The 25,524-nt window shown below is 43.4% G+C and overlaps 1 protein-coding gene across 1 annotated transcript in view; it reads right to left on the reverse strand.

Annotated features, from left to right (window-relative positions):
* Window positions 1-1,924: 1,924 nt before the first annotated feature.
* Window positions 1,925-25,524, reverse strand: part of dcbld1 (discoidin, CUB and LCCL domain containing 1) — a 123,865-nt gene continuing 100,265 nt past the window's right edge. Inside the window, exons 11-15 of the mRNA XM_078542203.1 lie at window positions 14,719-14,820; window positions 14,037-14,124; window positions 13,452-13,495; window positions 3,940-4,059; window positions 1,925-3,446 (exon numbers count right to left, since the gene is read on the reverse strand). Coding sequence (XP_078398329.1) covers window positions 2,965-3,446; window positions 3,940-4,059; window positions 13,452-13,495; window positions 14,037-14,124; window positions 14,719-14,820 — 836 coding nt within the window. The 3' untranslated portion in view covers window positions 1,925-2,964. The remainder of the gene's footprint in view (window positions 3,447-3,939; window positions 4,060-13,451; window positions 13,496-14,036; window positions 14,125-14,718; window positions 14,821-25,524) is intronic.

Genomic DNA, 25,524 nt, shown 5'->3' on the forward strand with positions numbered 1-25,524 from the left:
CACCAGGGCCACTCAGCTCCTGACCTCATTACCGTCCTAGTTCAAACATGGACAAAAGCTGAACTCCAAAGGTGAGGGGAAGGTGACTGCCCTTCACATCAAGGCAGCATTATACCGAGTGTGCCACCACGGAGCCCTAGCAAAACTGGAGTCAAGGGGAATCGGAGAAAACTCTCCACTGGTTGGAGTTAGACCTAGCATAAAGGAATGTGGTTGTGGTTGTTGGAGGTCAATCTTCTCAGCCTCAGGACACCACTGCAGGAGTTCCTCAGGGTAGTGTCCTAGGCCCATCCATCTTCAGCTGCTTCATCAATGACCTTCCTTCCATCATAAGTTCAGAAGTGGGATGTCCACTGAAGTGGGATGTCCACTGATGATTGCACAATGTTCAACACTGTTCACAACTCCTCAGATGCTGAAGCAGTCCATGTCCAAATGTAGCAAGACCTGGACAATATCCAGGCTTGGGCTGATGAGTGGCAAGTAACATTCGCGCCACACAAGTGCCAGGCAATGACCATCTCCAACAAAGGTGAATCTAACCATCGACCCTTGACATTCAATGGCCTTACCAACATTGAATCCCAACTATCACCATCCTGGGGGTCACCATTGACCAGAAATGGAAGTGGACTAGCCATATAAATAGTGTGGCTACAAGAGCAAGTCAGAGGCTAGGAATCCTGTGCAGAATAATTCACCTCTTGACTCTCCAGTGCCTGTCCACCATCTACAAGGCACAAGTCAGGAGTATGATGGAATACTCCCCACTTGCCTGGAGGAGTGCAGCTCCAACAACACTGAAAAAGCTTGATACCATCCAGGACAAAGCAGCCTGCTTGATTGGCACTCCATCCACAAACATTCATTCCCTCCACCACAGACACACTGGCAGCAGTATGTATCATCTACAAGATACACTGCAGGAACTCACCAAGCCTCCTTAAGCAGCACCTTCTAAACCTATGACAACTACCATTTAGAAGGACACAGGCAGCAGACACTTGGGAGCACCACCTCATGGAAGCTCCCCTCCAAGCCACTCAGCATCCTGACTTGGAAATATATTTCCATTCCTTCACTGTCACTGGGTCAAAACTTTGGAACATCCTCCCTAACAGTGCTGAGTGTGTACTTACACCACATTGACTGCAGCCGTTCAAGAAGGTGGCTCACCACCACTTTCTCAAGGGCAACTGGGGATGGGCCTAGCCAGCGACGCCCACATCCCAAGAATGAATAATTTTTAAAGAATCATTCAAATACAGTAACACTTTTCTGAATTCAATTAAATTAGAATTGTAAAGCTTCTGTAAAAATCATTGTTTGTGTCAGTTATTCAAACAATTGCATTAATTAATGTGGTATCTATATAATCCTTACATTTCTCTTAAAAACCTGCTTAATTTTGAATTGCCTTAAATCATCCTTTTCCATTAATAGGAATGCCACTGAAAACTTAAATTATGCAGACATTAATAAACTACTTTCTACTGCATGAGTTTTATAATTGTACAACATAAAAGCATTCAGTTTGTAAAGGAAAACTATGTCAGCTTATGCTAGAAACGTAATTTAAACATATACATTTTTATATTCTTCCGGTAGTCTGGCTAGTTCATAAAATGATATTGACTGGAGGATCTGTTGGATCTCCATCAGCTTTAGAACCTTAGGGAGGGAGAAGAAGAAAAATAAACTAGGATTGACCAATTATCCTATTGAAAAGTATGTGGACAGGGATGCTCCAAAACCTATTAGCCTTTTAACACACTATCTAGGCATACAAAGGAAAACCGCCACTTGGGCAAAGTACCATTGAACTTTTGGCAACAATGGAACACTGCTTTTGCAGGATTTGGCAGAAAGGTAGGGTGGGAAAATGTTTTTAAAAACTGAAATGAAGACTAATGAATAAAAAATATTTGTTATGGAACTTTTTGAAGAAATGACATAGTTTAATAACATAGTTATAAACATATTTTTCAGTGCTCCTAGCACTGTTACAGAATAACATCACAATAGTGAATAACCATTTAGAGGTTGAGTTCAGCAATGATAGACTTAGTATTGAACTTGAAGCAAAACTAAATTTTTCATTTGCCAGTTCTTTTGAAAACAGCAGTTATTTTGAGGAAGTTAAATCTATCAAATGTAAACAATGCAGTAAGAGTACTACATACAGTGGTTGGTATTAACTACTGGCTATTAAATAAATAATTTACAGCCAAGAGAATAGTGAAATGAATACCTTCTGGATGTTTACAAACTGCTAACTTCCGTAGATCATCTAATGAGCCAGCAACAAATTGTGACAATGAACTACATTAGCGCACACATTACGAGAACAAAGCAAACTTCAAAATCCCTTCTTTCCAGTTACCAACAATGAGTAAAATTGAAAAAAATCTCTTATGCAACAGCAAAAGGTTTCTCATAATAATATTTCACCATTTAACAGGCAAGAATAGTTAAAAATTCCTAACTATTTCTATTTCTTAGAAGTTAAAATTCTTGTAAAGCATCAATATAAATTGAAAACATCCACAGATGATAATCTACTACTATGAATAAGCAAAAGCGTGTAGCCAATCACATTAAGAGCATCTCACATATCAAATTGCACTTGTGTTTTAAGCAGCATATTTTATACCAATTAAGGTAGGGAACATAAAAATGTGCGCAATTTTGTACACTTTTCTTTCGCAACTTTGCCCATTTACCAATTTAAGTTTGTTAAGTTTACATAATGCCAGAATTAAAATTTCAGTCTTGCAATAGCTCGGTGAAACTGTCAGGTGTGGCATGCAACTGTCACAGCTTACCCAAATACTCCACTTTGGTGTTACTCCTGCAGTTTATTCTTATTCTATGATGATGAGTAAAATCTTGAATTATCTGTTCACAGCTTTAGAGATTTTTTTTTTGGATACCAGATTCTTTTCATTGACAATGGCAAAAAACTCAATTACCACAAAATCTGCCAACAATCAAGGTGCTGTTACTTGCTGGCTGATCATATTCTGCCTTGCCATTCTTTGAACTGTCGGTAATACCTTGTGGTATTTGATAAAATACACTACTTGGGTGTAATCCATTACCATTAGAAATATTGTGTTCAATGTCAGAACTAGTCACTTGAGAAAACAAAGGTATTTTTGTTAAAGAGGTCACTGGTACATTATAGGGAGTTTCTTTCGCACATGAATTCTTTCTTGTAGAATAACTGAGGTGCTGCACCTTTTCAACAATTGGGGTTGCGTATACTGGTTCCTGATTAGTTAAAGGTTCCGCATATTCATGTTGGTTTTCAACAAGTGGGATGACGCAATGGCTTAGAGAATCCATTTGACCAGTTCCATCATCAACTTCTGTGTCTATTGGTTTAAAGGTAGAGCCTTTTCTTGCCACTCTTACTGTTCTAACCATTGGAGATGGCAGGTAATCTTCAAAACAAAGGACAGATAAAACATGTTAGTGCATAACTTTAATCCCCCGTCACTAACCCACATTGTAAGACAACACCCAAATAGATTTTGGAGCTATTTTAAAGCTTATTTTATGGGACTTTCCAAGAAAGCAATTGTGTACATTGTGTAAGTATTTGCCACCCCAAAAGTAACATAGAAATATTGGGATCACTCTCAAGTTTCAGCATCCAGCCGGTAAAAAGTGCACAAATTCTGGCTGCATGATTAGATTTCCTAGGCTTCTAGAGTAAGAATTTATCAAACTTCAAAGAGACTGTCATTTAAAATATGCAAGTAGCAGATGTGCAATAGCACTTCTAATTTAAAATAAATTACTTATATATTAGATTAGTGGTAACATCACAATATTAATTGTTCTGCCACGGCTTAAGGCAGCTCCTTTCAAATGTTTCACAAGCTTAAGCATGTAAATGTTTCTCAGGTGTTGATTCACAATACTTCCTTTTACCTGATGAATCGCTCCTGACAACATCAAGTTTTTGCAAGACCTCCTTTTCATGGCTGTAACTAATAGTAAACTCAGTTGATTGGTGTCTTTTGAAAGGCTGTGTGAAGTGTTTCCAGCAACCTGCAATAAATCATATGAACATTTCAATGGAACATAGAACTTGGGAGCAGGAGTAGTCATTTTGCCCTTCAAGCCTGATCTGCCATTTGATAAGATTACGGCTGATCTGGTTGTGGTCTCAGCCCCACTTTCCTGTCTGACCCCATAACCCTTGACTCCCTTGTCTATGGAATGCGAAGATATGAACATACATACAAATATATATACGAATTAGGATCAGGAGTGGGCCATTTGGCCCCTTGAGCCTGTTTCACCATTCAATAAAATCAAGGCTGATGTGACTGTGGCTTCAACTCCACTTCTCTTCCTACCCCCTATACCCTCTTTGACCTTCTTGATCATCAAAAATCTATCTAATTCAGCCTTAAAAATATTCAATGACCCTGCCTCCACCACTCTCTGGGGGAAGAGACTTTCAATGATTCATGACCCTTAGAGAAAAAAAAAATCTCCTCACCCCTGTTTTGAATGGGAGACCCCTTATTTTTAAACTCTGTCCCCCATTTCTAGTTTCTCCCACAAGGGGAAGCATCCTTTCAGCATCCACCGTGTCAAGTCCCCTCAGGATCTTATATGTTTCAATAAGATCACCTCTCATTCTTCTAAACTCCAATGGATACAGGCCCAACCTCTCCAACCTTCCCTCATTCCAGGAATCAAGTTGGGTGAATATAATAAATGAATGAATACTTGACAATATTGATTGGTGGAGAAACAGAGCATCCACTTGGTGGTGAAATTAGAAATCCCATGATCCAGTACAGGAACAGCCAATACAGCAGCTCAGAAGGAAGTGGGTCAGGTTGTGAGTAACAATTCCGAATCTCTCAGGACCCTTCACCAATGCGGGATGAGGTTTGTGGGTCAGATAAAGTCGGAAGTATCCAAGTTGCCATTTAATGCATATTTTGTGCACCGTAAAAGTGCATTCAAAAATCTGAGGGTGTCACCCTGTGTATGAAATGATTTGTCCCAAATGAATGCACATGGAAGACATCAGTTAAATAAGTGCAGCATTTTATAATGTAGGAATCATAAGTGAAACCTCACGATTTTGATGAGAATTCCATTAGAGATGTGATGAGAATTTCAAGTAGTTGTCAAATTCAAAGGTCTGCCACAGATGACAATAAACATTCATTTGCTACACAGTAATGGGTTACATGCAATTCCCAAGAAGGGCAGACCAAGGAAGAAAATAAAATCGTCAGGACTAGCAATCTAATCCCTTAGTGGATGGAAATGTGGGAATGCTTGCATCACAGATAGCATTTAATCAGTACAAACTAACAATAACAACAAACAGCAATGATGTGGTAAAAAAAAATAGTACTGTTCCTTGTTTCTTGGGTGTAAAACAGATGGAAGGCATAACATTTAGTGGTGGGCCAGCCTGGACCCAATGTTCACTGGCTCCACTGCTAAATTCATGAGACCATTTTAGATGCCCAGGCTGATACCCGAAAATGGCATTCGGCCTCCAAGTTACATATTTTAGGGGGCTAACAGCTACAAAGGAACCTAGCTAGAAATTAGTCAATAATGAATGGGAATCCTTCAGCAGAAGTCAATAGAAATTAGACAGTAAAACAGCTCTCAACTGTGACAAAGCAAAAGCAATGATCAAAGTCAGCTATAAGCTTTCTATAAATAATTTTAGAACAGTATAATTATTGCATTTCTGCCAGCAACGTATGTCATACGGATATGATTTACTTGCAGCATTGATGAGGTGGAAAATTGCAGGCAATTCATAAACTCAGTTCAGTAATAAACTTTGGAAGTAAGAACAGAGGAAGGAATACACCTTAAATAGCAATATTTTAAATCTGTTTTATCCTTCATGTTGTCTCCTCCTTATTTACTGTGTGTTTCAAAGTAAAGCTATCTTGATGTCGCACATAACAATACCTATGTAACTTAGTTCTGAAGAAGAGTCATACGGACTCGAAACATTAACTGTATCCCTCTCCGCAGATGCTGTCAGACTTGCTGAGTTTTCCAGCTATTTTTGTTTTTGTTTGTAACTTAGTTCCATAGTCCATTTCTACATTCATTTTGGCTGCTGCTTTGGAGCCAAGCCCAACGCTTTAACTTCCCCCTTTCTTTCCCCCTCCCACCATTATACTTCCTTTCTTTTCCCTTGTCTTTAGGTATTCTATCCTCATAAACCCCAATCCTTCAGCAATCATCATCTTTCCTACTGATCTATCGCGGTTTAATTATTTAATCCTGCAGCTTTCTTCTATGCCCCTGTTGGTATCCTCTGAAGGGTCTACTGAGGCATTCATCACTCCCTAATGAGCAGCAATCCTAACTGCGCCATCATATTCTCTCTCTTTACAGCCTTTCTGCCCAGTGCACTTGCTAGGAGGTAATCTTGCCCAGTGCCTAGTTGTCCCTCTCAGGGCTGACCCTGTGGACTCTGCCAGTGAATCAGATATCACTGCTCTGGTCCACAGCACCTTCCAGACTTACGTTCACTTATGAACAAGGTCCTTGCCATCCATAAGCTTACAGTGGACAATCACATTGACATCATGGCCTTGATGGAGACAATGCTGAGAGAATGATGACATCTTTTTCCTGAATGAAGATTCCCCACATTGCTATACTTTCCACAACTTGTCTGGCCAAAACTGCCATAATGGTGGTGCAGCCCTAACTGTAAATCACACCTTGCTCTGTCTCCCTACTCCTCTGACAACTTCTTGTCCTACTTGGTCACTGCCTTTGTCCCTTCCGACACAGCGTGCTTGGCCAATTCCCCGGGCAGTCTGTGGAATAGACTGGTTAAAATGTTACCTGGAGTCCTTGAATGACAAGGATTGGAATAAGGTTAAAGAATTTGAGAGCTCCAACAGTTTTAGATTTGGAAATGATAATACCCTAAAATCTTTAAAAAGGGTAGTGACTCCCTGTAAGATAGCTGGAGTCAATCGTTTCATTAGTACAGACGTAGTGTCAAGCGAGATGCCATTACTGTTGTGCAGGCCATCAATGAAGAAAGCTCAAATGAGAGAACAACAAGACTATTGTATTTGGAAAACCTGTGGATCTGCAATTTATGCGATCTGGAGACTATTATGTTCCTTTAATGGAACCTAACTTTTCTACTCAGGAGGTTAAAGAAGTGTTAGCGTCAGGGGTCAGAAATTTAGAAAACAAAAAGCAAATTGTGTTAAAATTGCATCGGCAGTTTGCCCACCCTTCTTCGCAAAGATTAAAAATTTTGCTAAGGGATTCAGGAATAAGGGATGGAAAGTACGCTGAACTTAGAGAGGAGCTAAGCAATAGATGTGAAATACAGAAGGACGCCTTTGCAGCCCATAGTGAGTCTACCCTTAGCAAGGGATTTCAATGAAGTTGCGGCAATAGATTTAAAAGGTGTGGGATAAAGAAAAGAACATTTTTTATTTTACATTTCGTAGATTTGGCCACAACGTTTAGCAAGTCGACAATCATACACAGTAAGGAAAAGAAAATAATTGTGGATCAGATAATGGAAAAGTGAATAGAGACTGGATTGGGACCACTGGTAAAATTCCTCACTGACAATGGGGTGGGGGCAGAAATTTGCCAATGATGAGTTTCGGGATATGTGAGAAAACATGACTATAATAGTTATGCATGCAGCAGCAGAAAGCCCATTTAGTAACCGAGTGTGTGAAAGGAATCACACAGTGATAGATGAGATGCTTCATAAAATATTGGTGAATACACCAAGCTGTAAATTAACATTAGCTCTAGCTTGGGCTGTCCACGCCAAGAATTCACTGCAGATGGCTGGAGGCTTCAGTCCATATCAGTTGTATTTTGGTAGAAATCCAAAAATTCCTTCAGTCCCGAGTGATCATCCTCCAACTCTACCTCTTCTGAACATTTAAATGCACCACACGCGGGTAGAAGAGCGTTCCTTAAAGCCAAAGTTTCAGAAGGAATTCTGCGAGCTCTAAGACACAATTACAACCATCAGAAACTATTTTTAATCAGGGAGACATGGTATACCATAAAAGAGGACTTAACAATTGGAAAGGGCCAGGAAAGGTTATAGCTAAAGATGGTAAAACAGTTATTTTACAACATGGAAACCAGACTATTTGGGTACACTCATCGAGGTTAGTTGGCGCGGATTACAAATTTGCGGGTCCGGAAAGGATTGTAGGAAGGGATGAGGAACCATGCACTTCTCATATCCATATGTTGCATGATTGTGAGAACCAGGTAGCTGAAGTTGACAGGGTATCTGATGATGGAGACAGTAATTCAGACAAACGAGATGAGGTGATTTGTCCCAGAGGACAACTGCCGAAATCTAGCACTAAAGTTAGGTACTTGCCAGAAAGGGCCAGCCAATGGAAGGATGCGATGATTGTAGGTAGAGCAGGGAAGGCCACGGGAAAACATAAAAACTGGTTAAATTTATGAGCGAAAGGTTGGGGGTTAGGCCTAAGGATTGGAAACTTGAAGTACAAAAATGGAAGGCACGGAAATGCAGTGTCAGTTCAGACAGCTGGTCTGGGAGTGAACATGCCTCTAGGAAGAGATCGGAACGGTTGAAAGAACATCTGTAAATGGGAGAGGGAGATCAAACAGTAACAGTCTGAGTGTGGTAGAAGCCAGGATTGAAGGTGTAGCTTAATAAGGTAAGAGAATGCGGCACAGACTGGTAACGCTACAAGGAGCGGAAGCCCATGTCATCGACAAGTCTTAGTAGCTTCAAACAAATTAGATGATTAATGAATAAAGGATGCCAAACAGCATGACATGGTTAGAAAGAATTTGGGGTATGCACAGAGGTGCCAGATAGAGCTGGTTGTCCCCTATCTCATAGATGGCTATGCACGGAAAAGGTGCTTCATGATGGGACTTCTAAAGCTAAAGCAGGCTAATGGCACGAGGTTTTGAAGAAAAATTGGGTGACCAGGATATAAGAGTAGGTTCACCTAAAGCAGGAAAAGTTATTCTGTAGATCTTCTTGGCTCTATTAGCTACAAATGGTTGAGAACGCATGTCAATTGATATTAAAGCTACCTTTTTGCAGAGACACCAACTTCAAAGGGAAGTTTTTCTCTGCCTACCAAAAGTGGCCCCAAACACAGGAGGGAAATTCTGGAAGCTAAATAAATGTGTATACAGTTTAAATGATGCCTGGTATTTCTCAGTGAGGTCAGTTTTGTTAAAGTTGGGCTGTCTTCAGTTGGCAGCAGACCTGGCAATGTTTTATTGGCACCATGGAGGGAAGCTTGCAAGCATCTTTATGATGCATGTGGATGATTTTTTGTGGGGTGGTAGTAGCAAATTTGAAATGGTTGTCATTAATGGGCTCAGAACAGAGTTTAAAATTGGAAGTCAGGCTTTTGGTGCATTTAAATACATTGAATTAGAAATCAGGCAGAACAGATCACACATCCTTTTACATCAGCAATCCTACTTCGAGAATGTCAATCCCATTGCAATTAGTCGTGGTAGGGCCTCCCAGAAAGATACAGCAGCTTCTGAAATGAAAAAAGAGGAACTCAGAAGTCTAACTGGGCAACTCAATTGGCTAGGCAAACAAGGCCGGCCGTCAGTTTTGCTCTTATGGAATTGAGCACTAAAATGAATGATTCCCAAGGTTAAAGAAATCATTCGAGCAAACAAAACATTTACAAAATTAAAAATCCAGTGTGTTTTGAAATTACCATATTTGAGTGATCTTAGAAAAATGAAACTGATTGTGTTCAGTGATGCGTCTTATGCAAATCTATGTGATAGATTTTTGAGTGCGGGAGGATTTATAATATTTCTCATGGGGAAAGGTAAGTGTTGCCCTGGGATTTTTTTGCATGGGAAACAAAAAAAAATATGAAGAGTTGTAAAAAGGACGTCAGCAGCAGAGACTCTTGCTCTTGTCGAGGCGGCAGATATGGCATTCTTTATATCAAAGATGCTGGCAGAAATTTTAAATGGAAAAGGATATTCAGGAATGGTACCTATCGAATGTCTTATAGACAATAAATCACTTTGGGAAAATGTTCACTCTACGAAGTGCGTTAATGAAAAGAAATTGTGAATTGACATTTCGAGCTTAAAACAGATGTTAGGAGATAAGGAGATTGCCAAGATCAAATGGATTGACAGTAGCTACCAATTGTCCGACTGCTTCATGGAAAGGGGAGCGAACTCCAAAAAGTTATTCAGCAGGTCTGACAGCATCAGTGGAGAAGAAATCAGTTAAGGTTTCGGGTCTTCATGACCCTTCGGGGTCATGAAGACCCGAAACGTTAACTGATTTCTTCTCCACCGATGCTGTCAGACCTGCTGAGTTTTTCCAGGTAATTCTGTTTTTGTTTTGGATTTCCAGCATCCGCGGTAGCTTTTAGCTTTTTGTTTTTATCCAAAAAGTTATTGGTGATCCTCAAAGGGGGACGTCTTTTCCTTTGAGAAGACAAAAAATGGAACACTCTTTTGTGTGGACATTTGATACATGTGGTTTTTTTTAAGAAGGGTGAATAAGGCGGATTTATTGAATGGAAAAATATATTGATGACTGTGTTATGGAAAAGAAGATCCATCTTTTTATATATATATATATATATATGTATATATATATAAAAAACTTAAGGGTTACTTTCATCTTAAGAAGAGGGGACTCTGTTGGGGAAGGAAACAGTTAACTCACAAGGCATTCAATTGGTAATTATCAGTTAACTAGCAAAGTACCCATTTGAACATATAAAAGAGAAAACATCCTTTGTGATTTTGGTTTCCTTCTGCAGTATCCCTTTAAGGGGCTGTCTCTTACTTTGTCCCTCATTTTCTTAATTTAGTTTAATTGGTTGCTCAAAAGTGTAAAAGAGAAAACAGGTGAGGCAAGTTCTCGGTAGAGTTTTATGGACCAAAATTTAAAACTCTGTTGGAAGAAGCCAGTCTTAGTCCTTATCTTAAAGTCACAATACCTGCTTGAAATAATAAGGGATCCTATGAAGGAAGTAATTAATGTTAGTCAATAACTGAAAGCCTACAAATCCGCAGGACCTGATGGTCTATCTACATCTTCAGATTCTAAAAAAAAGTGGTTGCAGGGATAGATGATGTACTGGTTATGATTTTCCAAAATTCCCTAGAATTTAGAATGATCCCAGCAGATTGGAAATTAGAAAACGTAACGCCGCTATTTAAGAAAGGAGGGAGAGAGAAAACAGGAAACTATGGGTGAGTTGGCCTGACATCAGTCATCAGGAAAATGCTGGAATTCCTTATTAAAGAAATGGTAACAGGGCGCTTAGAAAATCATAGTATGATTAGGAAGAGTCAACACAGTTTTACTGAAAGGGAAATAATGTTTTACAAATCAACGAAGAGCTTTTTGGGGATGTAGCCAACAACAAATAATATTTACATAGCAGCTTTCATGTAATGAAACGTCCCAAGGGGGTTCACAGGAGCATTATAAAACGAAGAATGACAATGAGCCACAAAGATATTAGGTCAGATAACCAAAATCTTGGCCAAAGAGGTAGGTTTTAAATGTCTTGAAGGAGGAAAGCGAGGTAGAGAGGCAGAAAGGTGTAGAGAGAGAACTCCAATGATAAGGTCCCAAGCAACTGAAGGTATGGCCACCAATATCGAGCAATAAAATAGGAAATACACAAGAGGCCAGAATTAGAGGAGTGCTGATATCTCAGTAGATTGTGGGGTAGAAGGAGATTACAGAGATGGGGAGAGGCAAGGCAGTGAAGTAATTTGAAAACAAGAATGAGATTTTTATAATCAAGATGTTTAACTAAGAGCCAATGTAGGTCAGCAAGCACAGGGATGATAGAGAAATGGGACTGGTATGTGTTAAATCACAGGCAATGGAGTTTTGGATGACCTCAATATTATAGGGGGTAGAATGTCGGAGACCAGCTGGGATGTTTTGGAATAGTCAAATCTAGAGATAACAAAACCATGGATGAGAGTTTCACCAGCAGATGAGCTGAGACATAAGTGAAGTCAAGGGATGTTATGGAGGTGGAAATTTTTAACATTTTAATGCATGAATATGAGGTCGGAAGCTCATCTCAAGATCAAAAATGATACCAAGGTTGTGAACAGGCTGGCTTAATCTCAGACTGTTGCCAGTGAGAGGGATGAAGTCGGTAGTTAGGGAATGAAGTTTGGAGTGGGAACTGAAAAGAATGGCTTCAGTCTTCCCAATTTTTAATTGGAGGAAGCTTCTGCTCAATCTGTACTGGATGTTGGATAACTTAGCAACAGTGAAGGAGTTGAGAGTGCTGATGGTGAGGTAGAGATGAGTCTTGTTAGCCTATATGTGAATACTAATGTTGTGCCTTCAGATATGTCGCCAAGGGGCAGCATATAGATGAAAAATACGAAGGGGCCAAGAATAGATCCTTGGGAGACACTACAGCGAACAGTGCAGAAGAACAGGAGTCATTGCAAGTGATTCTATGGCTACGATTAGATAAGAATGGAACCAAGTGAGAACAGTCCCATCTTGCTGGATGCCAATCGAGAGGCGTTAGAGGAAGATGGTCTGGTCAACCCTATCAAAGGCAACAGACATAATGAGAAAGAAGAGGGCGGCAAGTTTACCTTTGTCACAGTCACATAGGATGTAATTTGTGAGGGATTCAAACATGGAGATCTGGGAAAGATGAGAGCTGATTTGGGAGGCAAAACATGTTCAGGCACTTTTTGAGAGGAAAGGGAGATAGGAGATGGGACTGTAGTTCTCAAGGATGTAGGGGTCAACGATTGTTTTGTTTTTGTTGAGCAAGGTGATGACAGCAGATTTAAAGCAGAGGGGGTCAACGTCTGAAAGAGAGAACCATTTATAATACCGACTAACACGGGGGCCAGGAGGGGAAGTTGGGTGATCAGCAGTTTAGTGAGAATAGAATAAGGAACAGTAAATAAAGGGGAAGGAGGGAATTTACTATATTTAACAGCTTATTTTCCTTAAGTCAGCGGTAGCATTGTCACCTCTGAGTCATATGGCTGTGGGTTCAATTTCCTCTTCAGAGGCCTGAGCATAAAATCTGAATGACATGCCAGTGCAGTACTATAGGCGTGCTCCACTGTTGCCTTTTGCATGAAACCTTGAACTGCCTCAACTGCCCTCTCAGGCAATGTAAAAGATCCCATGACAATATTTTGAAGAGAAGGGAAGTTCTCCTGATGTTCTGGCCAATATTTATCCCTCAACCAACATAATTATAAACAGATTATTTGGTCATTGCCACACAGCTGTTTGTTGTACCTTGCTGTGTGCAACTTGGTTACCGTGTTTCCAACATTACAACAATGGCTACACTTCAAAATTACTTCATTGGCTGTAAAGTGCTTTGTGATGTCCTGCGGCAATGCACGGTGCAATATAAATGCAAGCCTTTCTTCCTAACCTGTTTTTTGACTGTAAGTGCCAGTAGAATCTTCTGTTTTCTTGCTGCAAGATAAAAGTAATTATTAGAATTTCAAAAATATAGTGCAACAGCTGACTATGAAAATGCATGCCTTTTACATGCCGAGAAGCCTAAGGTCCCAACTCAATTTCTATGCCTTATTTTATAGGTTGCTTAACTGAAGAACAAAAGCAGTCAATTATTTGTGCCTTCATTGCCCTACAAAAATAATGATTACTTGGGTCCAGGTTAAAGATCTGCCTAGACCTTAAAAATGACAAGGTGCTCTCCCGGAGAGCCTTTACCAAGAGGAGACATTTTTAAACTAATTTGCCCATTGTTAAAATAATAATCCACTGAAGAAATTTTAAAAATTGCTTCCTGGGGACTGAGGAGCAAAAAGACTGAATAACAGCAAGAACATCCAGGCTATTTGGATGTGTATAAACATATTTTTACAAAGCTGATTTATTTGTTCCTTATACAGTAAATTGCTTCAGTTAATTTGTGACGTTACAGAAAACTTTACAACCAGTTACTGTCTTAAACCCTTGAAAATGTAAATTCCTTATAGTATTAACTTACTTTCTTAAACTCTTGAAAATATAAATTCCCAATATCAGTAGGACTACAAAAAGTACAATCGGAACCAGAATAGCCACGAGTCTTATTCCTGAGTTAAGAGAGAAGAAAAATAGGTAAATCACATAATTCTTTCCAGTGCAATGGATCTTGTGATTGGAGCTTTTTTCTCCTGAATTACACACAAAACAGTTCTCTTACTGAAGCAAGGATTACCAGCAGGTGTCCTTTAAGGAGAAGCCAAACCAGCAGCATCTCTTACCAGAACATCTCCAACTGAATCAATTGCCCATTAGTTCTACAAATTTTAAACCCCAGAAATTGTCAATTTTATTGATGCAACTGTAAGGTGATTACTGGGCCCTGAAGTTTTGCTGAGGTTCTACCAGTTCATCTGCTGTAACTCTGATGGGTTACCCACAAAATGCCCAGGGAAATAAGATGAAATCTGCTTACACTGTTTCCCTTAGGGTTCTCTGGTCGTCTCCTGGAGTTACTGCAGGAGACTGGCAGAACTCTGGTAGAATTTCGGGGGTCTAGTCTCTAATTTTAACAGTAAAATGACTTACCATTATACGTCGGAAGTGTACTGTCACAAACTCTCTATTTCAGGCAGAAATCCCCAACCAGCTCTTGTTTAATTTGATTAAAATAAACAAAGCAGGTGATTATAGTATTGTCTTACCACAATTTACATCCTTTGTAATTATAGGGTCTGTATTGTTCACATTTTCTTTTTCCAGTATATCAATATGATGAATAGATTTTTGTTTAACACCTGTAATTGCTAGAAAAATGCAAAATCATTTGTCTTGTTGAAAGGATACATATTTAACTGCATTATTTCTCAGTAAGCAAATGCAGGCCACTTTTCCCTGCAAGGATTACATCAAATCTGTTGCGGTCGGGATGGGCGAAACCACATATCCATTACACTGAAACAATAGGTAATCACATAATTGATAGTGATATTTTTACTTTATTTGGATCTCTCCTCTGCCCATTTTCTGAAGGGATTCAACATGTTCCCTATATTCTGCACTTTGTTTGGTTTCTCTTTGAATTCACCATCCCATTCATTTCTCCAATCTCCTTTTTTAAGCTGCACTCCTCTCTCTGCTGCATAGAGGATTCAAAGGCCTTATTCCCAAAGGAGGTTTGGATTCCCAAATTAACAGATCATTGAAAAGTAGATAGTACCTAATTTCATTTAAGCTAAAAAACTTGCATTTATATAGCACCTTTAATTTAGCAGAATGTCCAAAGTTTTTAACTATAAAGTATTAAATTAGAAACTATATATGCCCATTCAAAGAAAATACGGCCGGAATTCTTCCTGTGCATTATCATCATTGGAACAGAGATCGCACACCAAGTTGTGATATCTGGGCTAGAACCTCCGAGGTGCGGCAATCACAGTCAGATTGCCACTTCGCTCCTTTTTACTTACACAGGAATGGAGCCGCACATTTTGAGCCTGACCTTCCGACTCGGGCTGGAGGAGAAAAGTGCTGAGTAGCGGGTTCCCGAGGCCTTCGGTCTAGGGCAGCAGAGTCGGACAAAAGGAAGCCACACCCCCTTTTTACAGCACTCGCTGCCACAGAGCAGGTCCCAGCCACTTTGAGAAGCCAGGGAAAAGGTAAGCATGTAAGTGAAGTGGGTAGGATGGGTCAGGGGTCAGTCATGGGGGTGGGGAAGGAGGGGTCAGGTGGTCAGTCAATTGGGGGTGTCAGGTGGTCAGTAAGGGGGGCTGTCAGGAGGGTAACTGGGAGGTTTGGGGGACCTGGAGGATAGTCAGAGGGGCGTGGTGGGGGATTAGTCGATGGGTTGGGGATTAGTCGGTGGGGTGTGGGGTTAGTCGGTGGGTAGGCAGGGTAGCCAGGGGCTCAGGAGGGTAGTTGGCAGGATGTGGGGGTAGTTGGGTGATTGGGAAGGTTGGAAGGTAGTTGGGAGGGAAGTTAGGCGGTAGTCATGGGCTGGTTGGGGGTTGAGGGGGTGGGGGGTAGTCATGGGGTTATCGGGAAGTCAGGGTGTAGTTGGGGGGGTTTTGGAGGGTAGTCGGGAGTAGGGGCGTAGTCACGATTCAGGAAGGTAGTCGGGGGGGGGGGGGTAGTCAGAGGGGTCAGTACTATAGTTAACCTGGAGTTAGAAGTGGTTTTAATTCTTCTAACTTTTCCTGGTAACTATTCTTCTGAGAGTGTCAGAATCATCCGAAGTCTCCAATTTAACTCAGAGTGTCAGATGGGCCTGAATTTTACCATCGGCGCGTGCACACAATCAGCTGGGAAACAGGCCGCTGCCCGTGATCAGCCCCTGACCGCGATTTCACGTTGGCGGGCCAATTAGGGCCTGGCCAGTGTGAAACCCGGCTTGTCACTGGTCGGGAAGGGCCGAGTGGGGACGGGGGCCTGTTGGCCACAGGGTCCAATGGCGACTTGGCGGCCGGTTTAAAAGCGGCCCAGGCAGCCCCGGAAAGGCTGTCACGGAAGGAAGTCTGGTCTGCGTTAGCAAAGTGATGGAGTCGAGTGCGGCTGGAGATGCCAAGTGGGAGGGCAGGTCAGGTGGGCACTCGGCCCCCCGCTTTTCAGTTGAGTGCCTCGTGGTCCTCCTGAAGGAAGTGGCTGTCAGGAGGGACACCCAAGTCCCCAGAGATGGGAGGAGGCCACTGCTTCTCACAAAGATGGCATGGGAGGAGGTGGCAGCGCTGGTTAGCAGCCATCACGTGGTGAGGTGTATATGAGTGCAGCGCCGGAAGAGGTTCAATGACCTGCTGTGCTCAGGAAGGGTGAGTACCATGTTAGCATGGGTCAATGCGCAGAAGTGTTAAGGTGTGGCTGCCCTCCATCCCGTGGTCCTCAGGGGTGTTGGAGTCTGATCGTCAACTGTCAATGACGCCAGAGCTGGCCAAGGTGGGGGGAGACCTGGCTGCTGGGACTGAGTGCCTTGCCGCTCGAGGACCACGACTTGGACGTGCCCTGTGAGGTGTTCCTCAGCTGCGTTTGGCCAGACTGCAATGGCGCTGCAGGCAGAGAGTGGACTAATCCATACTCCACTGTCCTTCCAGGAGAAGACAAGCCATGATCAAGCAAAGAGGTCACAAACAGGTGGAAGCCTGCCCAACCTCCTGCTGCTCACGAGGTTCGAGCAGGACACCCTTGAGCTGGAGAGCCGGCACGCTCCACATGCTACCGGGCATGGAAAGATGGGGGTGCCAGACGAAGGTAAGAGTGCAATGCACAGAGGTGAGAGTTTCAGGTTGTGCAACCATTCTTGAGTAGTCTCCTTGTTGATGGGAGTCACAAAACTGGAACCCCATTGATCATTGAAAGATAATGGCACCGTGATGCAAGTCCCCATTATCTCACCAGGGTGCCTGGCATGGACAGTGGCAGTGTGCTGATTTTAACTAATGACATGTCCTTGTTGTCCCTTAGATTCACCAGCACGCACTCGCTCTGTGGAACCCGAAGGGCCACTCCTGAAGCCAGAGGACCACCGGGCTTCATTTGCACCTGCACCACACCTACAATCTGAACCAGGTACCAGAGCAGATACCAGCACCTCGGTGGGCATTAGATCGACAGCTAGAATGTCGTTGCACATTAGTGAGGGCCCAGGGTGCTGGCAGTTGGGGGACTGCTGGAGACCAGGATGATGCTCAGTCGAAGGCTGATGATGAGCCTCTGGAGTCGTCCATTAGGTGGCAGATGCTGGATGTCCAGCTGGATGTGGGGGAGGATCTGGCGGAGATCCATGAGAGTCTGCACGCCATGGTCTCCGTTGTGGAGGAATCCATGTGGAGCGTGAGCACTGTGTTGACCCTCACGGCCCAGCATACTGCCTCCTCCATTGAGTGGCAACTCTCATGGAGAGGCAGCTCCAGGGTCAGAATTAAGGGTTCCTGGGGTTACGCTCGGACCTGCAAGCCCTCACAGAGGCACTGACCTCAGGTGGTTAGTGTCCGTGTGGGAGATGGATGAGGCACCCAGTGTCTCAGCTAGGTGCCCGTCCATCATTGGTGAGCAGGGAGGTCCAGAGCGACCTCTTGTTAGCACATGAGCTGCTTGTCGTCTGTGGGCTCCTCTCAGGGTGCTCTGGAAGATCGGCAGCAACTCCACCGCCCCTCCGCCAGTGACTGTTGCATCTGATGAGGCTGCGATGACTGGGGAGATGCCAACCGTAGCACTGGCCACTCCCTCCCAGGTGGGGCCAGCACAGGTTCCACTGGCCAGAGGATGGCCACCAAGGCCAACAAGACAAGAGAGTCAGCAGGCTGGCTCCAATGCCGGTGACAGCGAGGGGGGGCACCAAGACGTAGCACTCGCAAGCACAAGTTAGAGGCACCATGAGCACAAGGGGGACAGGTCACAAGTGAATTTCTGTTCGTTTATGTTTGCTGGTGTGGACATCAACACCAGTAATGGTAATGTCATTATGCTTTCAATGTCACAATAACATTAAATTTGCTTTGGTTCTGATGGCTTGTGTACACCTCATTGTTTTTCTTTCTGGTGCAGGGTATGCCAGTATGTAATGCTGGATGTGAGTGGACTTTGGGTGCAAATGAAAGGGTCATTTCAGAAATCCGGAATGGAGGTGGCAGCCCTGACATGAGGTTGAAGCTGTACTTTGACAGCCTAGCTGAAGGAGCATTGGATCAAGGTGTCACTGCAGGTTACAGAGGTCTGCCTCCATGCCCTTGGCATTCTCCTCACCATGCTCCTCTTCTGACTCGCTACTGGATTCATCATCTGTGGCCTGTGGAGCTACCTCAGGATCCTCTTCTTCCAGAAGGTACCCCCTTGCCAGTGCCAGATCGTGGAGAGCGCAGCATGAACCATGATCAGTGACACCTGCTCTGGGGGGTATTGCAGTGCATCCCCTGAACGGTCCAGGCATCGGAAGTACATCTTGAGAAGATCTAATGTCCTCTCTACCACCGCCCAAGTGGAGGCATGACTCCTATTGTAACGCTGCTCAGCCTCTGTTCTTGTGGCGGAGAGGCATCATGAGCCACCTCTTCAATGTCCCTTGTCACCCAGCAGCATCCATCCAGTCGGGCTGGAACACTGAAGAGCCTCGGCACCTGGGGATGTCTCAGGATATAAGCATCATGGGAGCTGCCAGGGGTACCTTGCACAGACTTGCAGAATCTGCATCCTGTGGTCACACATTATCTGCACGTTCATGGAGTGGAATCCTTTCTTGTTGACAAAGGCACCCAGCTCACCCGCTGGCGCCTTGATGGCCACATGTGTGCAGTCGATGGCACCCTGGTCGCGGGGGAAGCCAGCTATCATTGCAAAGCCTCTGGCTCACACTCAGCTCGGCTGGCCTTGTCCAACGGTAAAGAATAAAGGTCAGTACAGAGCGGCGGTCACCAGTTTGACACAACTGTGGACAGCTGATTGGGACACACCGCACAGATCCCCCACTGAGCCCTAGGAAGAGCCGGAGACATAGAAGTTGAGGGCTGCTGTGACCTCCAAAGCCACTGGCATGGGGTGTCCACCCACGCAGTCGGAGCTGATCTCAGGCCCAATCATCAGGGAAATGGAGGTCACTGTCTCCCTTGAGAGGTGTGGCCTCCTTCGGTATTGCACCTCAGACATATTGAGGTAGCTGCATCACCACCTGTGAACCCTGGCAGCAGGATAGTGACATCTTCTGTGGCCCCTTCCACCTTGGACTACCTGCTGGCCCTGCGACCCTTGTGCCTGCACCTCTCCTCCCACAGGTCCCTACCCTGAAGGCTGCATTGGGACATCTGGCTTTCTCTAACTTCTGCACTTCTCTACCTCCTCAGAGGAGGTGCCACCAGCGGAGACCACAATCCCCATTACCAGGGTAAGGGAAGGCCGTCTGATACATGGTCTGAATCCTTCGGGAGCTTTGGAGACACCAATAGGTCTTGAAATGAAGCCTGGAAATGCTAAGAATGAAGCTCAGAACTAAGATGAAGCTGTCAAGTTCAAACAAGCAGCCAGCAGCAAACTATCTCCAAAACTCCTCACTACTCACACTGGCAATGCTGCTGACCCTTTTTATCCTGCCCTTGAGTTATGTTTTTGAAATTGTCGGCTGTCCGCCTGCCCATTCTGCCTGTGTGACGAACGCGAAATTACATGGACAACATAAAATACAGCTTAATTACCTTTTTAATGGCCTTAACTGGCCTCTTAATTGATGGCAGGTGCAGCCCTGATATCAAGAGGGTTTAAAATAATTTCCAATAACATTATTATAATAGAGTTCTAGTGGGGTCTGTGTCTGTGTGTGTGTCTTAATTGGGTTAAAGCCAGCTAGTCTGGTGCTTTGATGTATTGCAGTTTTGAGATGTTAATTAGATAAACGTAAGGCGGGTAGAAGGTAAAGTGTAAATTTGCATTTGTTAAAAGAAACTGTTCAAGATTACGGGTGAAATCTTACACCTAGCTAGAATATGCCAAGCAATGTGTTTATTTTTTTCAGCTTACTAATAAAATTGGTGGGATGAAAGGGTGTTATTGTTAGAAGAGATAAAATTAAAAGCCTAGTTATATAATGGAAAATTTACACTCAAAGAGAAAGGTATGTATAAAAGAGAAAATTTTGCACTTGAGCATGTCGGGCACGTACCCGCATGCCGATTGAAAAATTGTGCCCACGGCTCCCAGTGCAGGGTAATTGCTTGTCAGAGTTTTGAACTTTCCAGTCAATTCCTGTGCAGTCTTTGCATGTGGACCTCTGGGCAGGTGGTGGGGGAGGGTGACCCTCAGTGCATCTTCTGGGGTACCTCTCGGGTATGACCACCCGGAATACATGGATGAACCCTCCATTAAAGTGGCAGACACATGGATTTACATTGAACAAATTAAATATTCATATAATATTGAATGGAGAAATTTACATAGTTGATATTCAACTAACTTTCATCAACAGAATGCATCCTTTATTTTTTTTTAAATAAATTGACTAGTTGTTTGTATTTTGATGCTCAGTGGTGCTGCACATGGGACGTCAAAGCTGAGTGTAGTATTCGGTTAAGCAGGGACAAAGGGCAGGGGAGAATTGCACCCTGCTGGTGAAGAAGAAAAGAATGGCGGGGGAAGGGGAAATTGAGAAGGGAAAGTGGACAGGGCGCATTAGAGAGACATGGAAGACAGGAAGGGGAGGGAAAGGGCAGGAAAGTGCCAGGGATTGAGGGGAAGATGAAAAAAATGGGGAAAAGAAAGAGACAGAAGCGGGAAGAGGTGGCAGCGGCAGTTAACTCACAATAAGATGTGGGTATTCTGCAATGTCTTTTCAATGGTAGAGGGGAGGGCATGGAAAGCTACCCTCCCCTCCCCGAGACCTGGATTTCCCTCTCAGGAGAGGGGGAAGGGTTTTAAAAAGAGGGAGTTTGTGTGGAAGTGTCCTTCTGCCCTCCCAACCACCACTTACTTCCTTCAGGCCTTCATTTGATTTCCAGCAGGAGTGTAGAGTGTCAGATCAGCTCCCCTTTTTTCCCCCACTGGTATCAGACAGATCTACCTCCATAAAACAAGCTCAGATTCCAATCTCAGCAGCACAAAGGTGGGGGGGGGGGGGGGTGGGGAGAGATTCTGCTCCCAAAATCATTCCCACTTTTGCTCTCAATATAGACATTGCAATTTTGACTGCAGCTGCCCAATTCAGACTCCTCACACAGGCAGCAGAACCCAGGTACTCGACTCCAGTGAGTGATGCTTCCCGAGGAAATAAAAGCTCAGATCCACAAACAAAGGCAAGAGGGAGTTCAAAACTCCTGGTGGGAAGTGGGGGCATTCTGTATAAACGAATGAATAATTTTTTTTTCTGAATTTGAAACTTTATCTGGGTCTTTCTCTTTTAAAATCTTTAAAGAAGTTTTTAATCCAAAATCTAGGGGCAAAATCATCCCAGAATTGCGCTAAGTGCGATAGCGGGCGTGAGAAACGACATTTTACCCATCAGCCGCAATGGTGGGTTTTCACACCACATTGCCTGCTCTCCACATCATTAATTATGCAGCCACAGGAAACATGCCATCTCACTGGCGGGTGGCCTCTGAATCGCCCGCCATGCCGCTAACTCACCGTTTCCTCACTCTGGGTGCCATATCTAAATTGCAGCCCCGCACACAGTTCTCAATGCTTGCAGCCCAGGACTGCTCCAGTGAAGACATGGCCCTGAAGCCGATATTTGGCCTTCTCCCCATATTGTCCGCTCATGCCGCCAAATACACCCATCGCCAGCGGGAGCAGAAAATTCCACCCTCGATCTGTCATTACTGGAAAGACACTTGGTGGACAGGATGGTACACTGTGTGCTGACGTTCTTCAAGATTTTACTGTTGGGAGTCTGTTTTTTCAGATTTATACATATTAACACTTAAGTTTCCTATTACTGTGTCCCCTACCAGCATAGCTACTACTGTAAGTACATATTGACACACACAAATTAATTCTGCCATAGAAGATTTTAATAAACTTTGAAGTGGAGCTTTTCAACCCACTCAGTGTTAAATGTAGAAATAGAATTTTATCCAGATTTTATTACTGAAATTAGTGAAAAACTTTTACAGCAAGGCGCTAGATAATTAAGGCAGCACTGATTAAGCATCCGAGCAAACGGCCCTCAAGAATTTGTGAATAGCAATTCGGACACAATTGTGTCAATGCTTAACTATTCCCACCACATGGGTGATGATGAGTGTGGGTTGGCTGCCAGTTTTACACACCACATGATCTTCAATGGAAAGGAAAGTCCATCAGTTGGGCTGTAAGCTGTGCAGGCAATCTGCAATCTGCTACCCATTACCATTAAAATTGAACTCAGTGATTTTCCCACCCATCAGGTCTTTGAAAATCCCTAGGGATCCAAACGCTATTGCTAAGATGAGTCAGAAGGGCGCTGAACAACAGTGGTGGATATGGATTGTTTATCAAGGTTTCTGATTTAGAGTACACACCATTTCCTGAAGAACACAGATAGCAGCTGGACTGACAAGTTTGTCACATCTTAGACCAGGGATTCTTGGCTGACATCATGCAGTAATTAAGTTATCCAGTGAATATTTAATCGATATTATGGTTAGTGTATTACTTGAGAACTAATTTCAATAGGTCCCTAATTAGAATAGGGTATCTAAAGCATGTGAGAAGACAAAACAAAACCACTGGCACATTCTGTGGAACCAAAAAGGAGTTGCAATGATGTCAGTGCACCTGGTAACTGCAGCTGTGTAATGGACTATAATTGGTTGTAAAATTCTTCAATTATTCCAGGGTGGTTTGCAAGGCAAGTGCTACATTTTCTTATAAGAATATTCATGACAAAAAATAAAGTATAGGAACTGGACAATTACTAAACAGGAAGTCCTTTAAAAAGTAACCACAATAAAACGTTCAACAGGCCAACATCCATATATTTTGACAGAACTTGCCGCCATCAGAACAACTTTAAAAATGGGACTTTACTATGAAGGTGACTTAACCCAACTTTGACAATCTTCAGATACTCAACTTCTGTATGTTTATGAGTTACAGGAAAATCTGTAAAACAAAGCTAAATATAAAATCCATGGCACCACGGGTGGCTCAGCTTCACAGTGGGGGGAGGAAGAAGAGCGGAAGACCAATATTGATAGGGGATTTGAGAGTCAGGGGAATCAGACTGGCATTTCTCCGGCTGTAAATGTGACTCCAGCATGCTTTATTGTCTCCCTGGTGCCAGGGTCAAGGATGTTACGGAGTGGCTGCAGGACATGCTCCTGGGGGGAGGGTGAACAGCCAGAGGTCGTGGACCACATTGGTACCAACGACATAGGTAGGAAGAGGGTTAAGGTCTTGAAAGCAGATTTTAGGGAGTTAGGAAGGAAATTAAAAAGCAGGACCTCAAGAGCAGTAACCTCAGGATTACTCCAAGTGCCATATGCTAGTGAGCATGAGAATAGGAAGATTGAGCGACTGAGGAGCGACTGAACACATGACTGGGGAATTGGTGTAGGAGGGAGAGCATCAGTTTTCTGAGGCATTGAGGCCGGTTCTGGGGCAGGTGGGACCTGTACAAGATGGACAGGTTACATCTTAACAGGACTGGGACTGATATACTTGCAGGGAGATTTGGAGTGCTACTGGGGAGGGTTTAAACTAGCTTATCACAGAGATGGGAACTGGAGGGTTGGCTCAAATTGGAAGGAAGTAAAGCTGGTAACAAGAAGTAGAAAAGTAGCAAGCAAAATTAGAAGGCTGGCACAACTAGGCTTAGAATGAAAAATAATGTTAAGAAGACAAAGTTAAGGGCACTCTACCTGAATGTACGTAGCATTCGCAACAAGGTAGAGATATAAAGGCACAAATAGAGGTAAATGGGTAAGATCTAATTACGGAAACCTGGCTCCAGGGCGACCAAGATTGGGAACTGAATATTCAAGGACACTTGACATTTAGGAAGGACAGGCAAAAAGGAAAACAGATAATAAGGGATGGGATCAGTACATTAGTAAGGGAAGATCTCAGATCAGAACAAACCGTGGAATCTGTTTATCTTTTGCCAAGAAACATTAAGGCACAGCAAACATTGGTAGTTGTTGTTTAAAGGCCACCAAACAGGAGTGATAGTTTTTTTCTTATTCATTCATGGGATATGTGCTTCGCTGGCTGGGCCAGCATTTATTGCTCATCCCTAGTTGCCCTTGAGATGATGGTGGTGAGCTGCCTTCTTGAACCACTGCAGTCCATGTGGTGTAGGTACACCCACAGTGCTGTCAGGGATGGAGTTCCAGGATTTTGACCCAGTGATAGTGAAGGAACGGCGATATATTTCCAAGTCAGGATGATGAGTGACTTGGAAGGGAACTTCCAGGTGGTCGTATTCCCATGTATCTACTGCCCTCGTCCTTCTAGATGGTAGTGGTCGTGGGTTTGGAAGGTGCTGTCTAAGGAGCCTTGGTGAATTCCTGCAGTGCATCTTGTACACACTGCACTACTGTGCGCTGGTGGTGGAGAGAGTGAACGTTTGTGGATGTGGTGCCAATCAAGCAGGCTGCTTTGTCCTGGACGGTGTCAAGCGTCTTGAGTATTGTGGGAGCTGCACTCATCCAGGCAAGTGGGGAGTATTCCATCACACTTCTGTCTTGTACCTTGTAGATGGTGGACAAGCTCTGGGGAGTCAAGAGGTGAGTTACTCGTCGCAGGCTTCCTAGCCTCTGACCTGCTCTTGAAGAGACAGTATTTATATGGCTAGTCCAGTTCAGTTTCTGGTCAATGGTAGCCCTCCCAGGATGTTGATAGTGGGGGATTCAGTGATGGTAATGCCATTGAACGTCAAGGAGCGATGGTTAGATTCTCACTTGTTGGAGATGGTCATTGCCTGACACTTGTGTGGTGTGAATGTTACTTGCCATTTCTCAGCCCAAGCCTGGATATTATCCAGGTCTTGCTGCATTTGGACATGGACTGCTTCAGTATCTGAGGAGTTGCGAATGGTGCAATCATCACTTCTGACCTTA

Source organism: Cetorhinus maximus, chromosome 5 (assembly GCF_964194155.1).
Source record: "Cetorhinus maximus chromosome 5, sCetMax3.hap1.1, whole genome shotgun sequence".
NCBI classification, from domain to species: domain Eukaryota; kingdom Metazoa; phylum Chordata; class Chondrichthyes; order Lamniformes; family Cetorhinidae; genus Cetorhinus; species Cetorhinus maximus.